Genomic DNA, 6,000 nt, shown 5'->3' on the forward strand with positions numbered 1-6,000 from the left:
ACTGCTTTTAACCCTTGTGCTATCTTAAATGACCCCACCATCACATTGATGTGTTCTCCCTACCATGACAAAGGTGGATAAAGGTGGAAGATTTCATGTAATCCATGGACACCAGTGAAGATCACAAAAAATTGAAGAAAAAAGGTTCAGCGCACTGTCTAGTGGGTCTAGATGACCCAACTCCCAACGTTAAAGTGCCTAGGATAGCACAAGGGTTACAGTCGGGTTTATTGAAATTATGGGAACTAGTGAAACTTGAAACAGCACTCATCATGTTTAAAGCCAGAAATAACTTACTTCCAGTAAACATACAACAAATGTTCAAGGACAGAGATGGGGCTTCGAGTTAGAAAAACAGCTGAAATTCAAAAACAGTGCCTTCGTACAACAACAAGAAGAAAATGTGCTTATCAATTTGTGGTGTGGATTTATGGAACTGGTTGGATGAAGGTTCAAAACAAAGCAAAAGTTTACATGTTTTCAAAAAAACATACAAAATGTCAGTGATGGAACTTTACAAAGCTCGAAATGATCAATAAAAACAAAAAATTGCCACTTCTGCATAGGTGCTATACAGAAGGTAAGTTGAATTTTATGACGGGAGAATAAAACTATAAATAGAAATATGCACAACATCAGACGTTGTCATACAAGCTACCCACTCCTGTTTACGCAGTTGTTTTGTTTTATTTGACTAGTTTTTAACTCTTGTGTCTATTTTTATTTGGGTTTGTGTTTGAAATAAGGAAGATTTTGTGGGTTTTTTTTAGCAAAGGTTACTGTAAATTGTCTCTCATTTTGTGTATCAAACTACCAAACTTTAGTATATATATTAAACAGCTGAATAGTATTTTTTATGTCTGGATACACCAGTCCAACTTTTTGTGGTGATTTTTGATGCTTAATTCTTTAAATTTAGCTTTTTAGCCTCAGCACTTAGCTTTGAAAAAAATAACAAACAAAATAAGATTGAAATCAAAGTGTAACATAATTTCATAAAGACTTTTATGAATATTTTTGAGTGTGTTTGTTAGCTATTTTTTTAAATCAATTTTGACTCTAAAAGTCTTTAAAATGGCAGAAAACTTTTAATATCGAGGCCTACATCAAGCCATTTTTATTCCTGTTTTACGTCTGACTCTAAATAAATTAAGGCGTCATATTTCGTTCTGCCTTTTTCTAAATGGTTTATAATATGTCAAGCAGCTGTCAGTCATTCTGGCTAAAAAACGTTATGATCCAGGATTTACGATAAAAAACAACTTCTTTCTATAGTGTTTCATAAAAATGTGTTATAGTGGATTCTCATTTTAAAAACCTTTAAAAGGGTGAAGACAAAGCTATTTCTGTTGTGCGTCACATAAAACCCGTGTCATGTCTAATTGGGAGCGAACACAAGCCTTTTGTTTGAGAAAAACAACGTTAGCTTTAGACGCAACATGTGCTAAACCGCTGCATGAGCAGCAGACACCACATGAGAAAGCCTATTTCTGTAAGGTGCAGCTGGAACTTCAGATATGAGGTATGAGTGGTAGGGTCAGAGTATTCTGACTGATACCACTTTCTCACACTTCCTGGGAGTGTGCATGTGGGTGCACCTCCCTGACCTGTCTGGCCTGTAGGCGATATGTTTGATAAGCCACTTTACCTCATCTTATTGTCATTACAACCCAGACATCTTTCAAAAACCTTCGCACAGTGCCACTAGAACCAAAACTTTTCACAGGGGTTCATAGAGTTTGCAGTTTGTTGTTGTTAACGTGTAATGCAATAATATGAGGGTTTTATATTTTTTTTAGGTACCTGGCCAAGCTCTCATCGGTGGGAAGTATCAGGGACGAGGAAACGTGCGAAAGGTTACGAGGCCTCATCCAAAGACAGGTAGAAACTTTGATGGGAATATTGTGATTCTCGGATTTTGCTAGAAAGCACCTAGTTGGGTGTGTTGTGAAAACACCTCATGTACACAAAGGAAGGCCAATGTGACTCAACAAGGTCAATTTTGTTTGGAGCCCTCAAAATCAGTGAGCATGTTCTTTCTGGCCATTCTGATTCGCTTAGCACAGTGACATCACAAAACCACATCCGACAATAAAAACAAAGGCCGTTGGTTCTTTTCTTTAACCTTATCACCGGAGATGTCACTAGCCCTTGTGCCATCCTGTGGGGTCCAGATGACCCCACCCTTTTTGCCACACCCCTGCACTGTGTGCCGGCCCATCTGGCATTTCAAGAATGTTGCACATTTTTTATTTGTTTTTTACAATACTAATGGCACCTTAGCTCAAAGAACTGCAGGTTTAACATTAATAACCATAATAAAAATGGAAATGTTAATCTTTTTATTTGTATTGGCCTTCCACTCCACTGTTGTCATGTGACCCCTTCTTTAGCAGAGTAACATGAAAATCCAATTTTCGGGCATGGAAAATACCCTTCAGTTGATTCTTTGACTAACACAACCCCTTTGTGCCGGCTTTAGGTTCAGATCTGTAAGCGTAGCGTGGAGGTGATGGATGCAGTCCGCAGAGGCGCTCAGCTAGCTATCGACGAGTGTCAGTTCCAGTTTCGCAACCGCCGATGGAACTGCTCTACGCTGGAGACTCTGCCTGTGTTCAGCAAAGCCATCACCCAGGGTAGGATTATACTTCCAAACTGTTTTACCTGTCAGAATTCCATTCTGCTAGACGCCAAGCTCTTCTTTCTCTGTGGGTGTTAGGCACCCGAGAGGCGGCCTTTGTGTATGCCATCTCAGCAGCCAGTGTGGCATTTGCGGTCACAAGGGCCTGCAGCAGTGGAGAGCTGGAAAAATGTGGCTGTGACCACAATGTGCATGGAGTCAGTCCAGAGGGTAGGTCAACTCTTTCACACAAATAAAAAAGGAGTAACATTTTCAATACCTACTCTCAGTAGTCGCATGTTACTTTTTCCATTTTATATTTTTTCTGCACATATTATGAAACTCTCCCTATTAACTGCTTTCTGACCGTTTCTTGTCACAGGGTTCCAGTGGTCCGGTTGCAGTGATAACATTGCTTACGGAGTTGCCTTCTCTCAGTCCTTCGTTGATGTGAGGGAGAGGAGTAAAGGAGGCCAGTCCTCCAGCCAGGCCCTCATGAACCTGCACAACAATGAGGCGGGGAGAAAGGTAGCAAAGAATCTCAATCTACCTTCAATCCATCCTGAATAATAATATATATAATCCATAAATGGAAACGATACGATTCAACAGGATCCAGTTGAAACCATGGTATAGTCACTGTACAGGAGTTGTGGGTTTTTGGGTTGCCGAACTTGTGGAGGGTCATGGCCAGTTTAAAGTGCATCTTAAGGGAAGCTCAGGTTAATCTCACAGTTCCCTTGAGAGTTGGGTTGGAACATACCGTTGTCGTGCGTGTTAAGTGTATCGTGAAGTATTCACACACTTATGACACACAAATGATGTTAACATATATTCTAGTTGTTAGTAGAACAGTAGTCACAATTGCCCTTACAGGTAAATATGAGGGTAAACATAAAATAAAAAGGGTAAACCTGTACGGGGCACACAAGGAACACATGATCATGTTCTCACATGAACAGTACTCCATGAGCAGTCCACCAGATTTGGTAGGATGTTGAAAACATGACATGCCTGGGTCCAACCTACTTTACCCTTTTCATCATTGATTTTACTGCACAGTTGGAGATGCATTCTTGGGTTGTTTCGGAGAACGTTCAGGAACTGTAATCAAGGAGAATGTGGTGATTTTTTTTTCCAGTTTTTGAGTTTTTTTAACATTCGCTTCAATTTGTGGCTTGCTTTATGTTGAAAAAAATACGGATAAAAGTTTTTACTCTATGGGCTCAACGAGTGGTCTACGACCATGCTGTTTCGTACAGATTTGCCCATTTTGGTAGAAAGTCTGTATATTCTTTTATGTCGGATCTCCTCAAGCTATTCTTAGCTTTTTTCTTTGATCTTCTTGCTATAGAAATTTGTTTGTAGCAGAGCGTATGCTCCTGCGCACGCAGACTGTTTGATCACCGAACAGTTGAGCACATGCGTTTGCATTTTTTTTTCAAATGGTCTACAGCCTAATGCTTAATTTGACCAGAAATGCAGGAATTCTTTGAGTCTCCGATGACAGCAGTCATTTTGGGGGGTTAAATCCAAAGACTGATTTCCACTGGTCCATCAGTGGGTTATCTACGTTGCAGTGACACAAAAAAAGAGGAAGTTCCTTAACCAATGTTTACATCACCTCCATCATGTCTGCGTCTGAAGTCCATCTCTCTACATTGCAATGCAATCTTCATGTAGGAGTTCTGTTTCCAGTCCGCTGATGTCTCAATGTCGCAGCAAAAAGCCGGAGAAATGGGAGACAGGTCTGGGTTTCAAAATAAAACTTTATAACATTTTATTTTAGGTTTAAGGTAACGCAATAATGCACCTAAACACAGCAGATAACAGCTGCGTTCAATTTCGCCAAGGGTGACAAAAGTTTAATTTTGGAAGTACAAAAGCATAACATCACCTCTGACACAACACATGCATTTGACAAAGACTTGGTGAGGAAGGAGAGGGTACTACCGACACAGGGTGGCAGAACACACCACTCCTCCGGAAGCCGGGGGGGGGGACTGTACAATGTAAACTAACTGACGGTCAAGAGACAGACTCTTACCATCGTTGCCACAAACTCCCACGCAGCACAACCGAGATGCACTGCAGATGGGCCAGTGTAAATTTGGGGTTGGGATCAAAATAGTTAGACACACATACTGTTCAAAGTGTTTTCAGCTACCTCTTCTTTTCTCCACAGGCCATCCTGTCCAACATGCGTGTCGAGTGCAAGTGTCATGGAGTGTCTGGGTCCTGTGAGGTGAAGACCTGCTGGAAAGCAATGCCTCCATTTCGCAAAGTGGGCAACGTAATCAAGGAAAAGTTTGATGGTGCCACTGAGGTGGAGCAGCGCAAGGTGGGCTCAACCAAAGTCCTGGTGCCTCGCAATTCCCAGTTTAAACCACACACAGACGAAGACCTGGTCTACCTGCAACCAAGTCCGGATTTCTGCGACTTCGATCCGCGCACGCCGGGCATGCTGGGGACTGTGGGCCGCCAATGTAACAGAACATCTAAAGCCATTGATGGCTGCGAGCTGATGTGCTGCGGCCGAGGCTTCCAGACGCAGGAAGTGGAGGTGGTGGACAGGTGTAGCTGCAAGTTCCACTGGTGCTGTTATGTCAAATGCAAACAGTGCCGCAAAATAGTGGAGATCCACACGTGTCGGTGATGCATGTGGGGGCGCAGAGGCCACTGCTGACGGACAGAACCGATGCCTGAGGCTTCTCCTTCTAAAACTCCTTGTTCTCCGTCTTTTAAAACCATCCCACCCACACATCAAGAAACACTGAGTTGGGTTGAAGGTTGTCCCGTCCATTTTGAAGATCATGGCTATCAGTAAATGAAACGTCAGGCTGATTCTTTGCCAGTTGAGTACATTTTTTACTTCCTGTCTGTCTTATGCTCATATCGGGTTAGTCACTGATGGTTTTTTGTGTTTTTGTAATGTTTAACTTATTTGCTGAGACTGAGGACAAAATCATAAACAGAATAGCTATGCATAAACTGGACGAATAGCTTAGCAGTCGAAGGTTGAGTCTGATGGAGGAGCTGGGGTCAAGAGGTGGGTCACCTGCCCTCTGGGCTTGATGTTGCTGCTGCTGCTACTGCTGCTTTGGGGACTCGATTGAAGTGCTGGATGTCAAAGAAGGAGGAAAAAGAAAAGCAGTTGAAAAACCTTTGGTTTCTCTGCTCCGCCGAGGACCAGCCCAGCTGTTTCTCCTCTACATTGCCCTGATGCTGCTCACCTCTCAAGCTCACAGTCCTCCTCTACAAGGGAGGATGATGTTGAACAAAGCCACTGTAGGCTCTTCTTTGCCTTTTCTAGTCACACAAATAAACACAATTAGCGAACATCACTGTATTCATTGTTTTGAAAAAAAAAATTCCATGAA

General features: G+C 42.2%; 1 protein-coding gene across 1 annotated transcript in view; it reads left to right on the forward strand.

Moving 5' to 3' along the window:
* The window catches only part of wnt4 (wingless-type MMTV integration site family, member 4), a 28,016-nt gene extending 22,740 nt beyond the window's left edge, over positions 1–5,276 (forward strand). Inside the window, 5 exon segments of the mRNA NM_001160439.1 lie at positions 1,800–1,881; positions 2,483–2,636; positions 2,720–2,851; positions 3,003–3,148; positions 4,806–5,276. Coding sequence (NP_001153911.1) covers positions 1,800–1,881; positions 2,483–2,636; positions 2,720–2,851; positions 3,003–3,148; positions 4,806–5,276 — 985 coding nt within the window.
* Positions 5,277–6,000: the final 724 nt, after the last annotated feature.

The sequence above is a fragment of the Oryzias latipes genome, chromosome 5, assembly GCF_053564925.1.
Source record: "Oryzias latipes strain Hd-rR chromosome 5, Olatipes_Hd-rR_3.1".
Lineage (NCBI taxonomy): Eukaryota > Metazoa > Chordata > Actinopteri > Beloniformes > Adrianichthyidae > Oryzias > Oryzias latipes.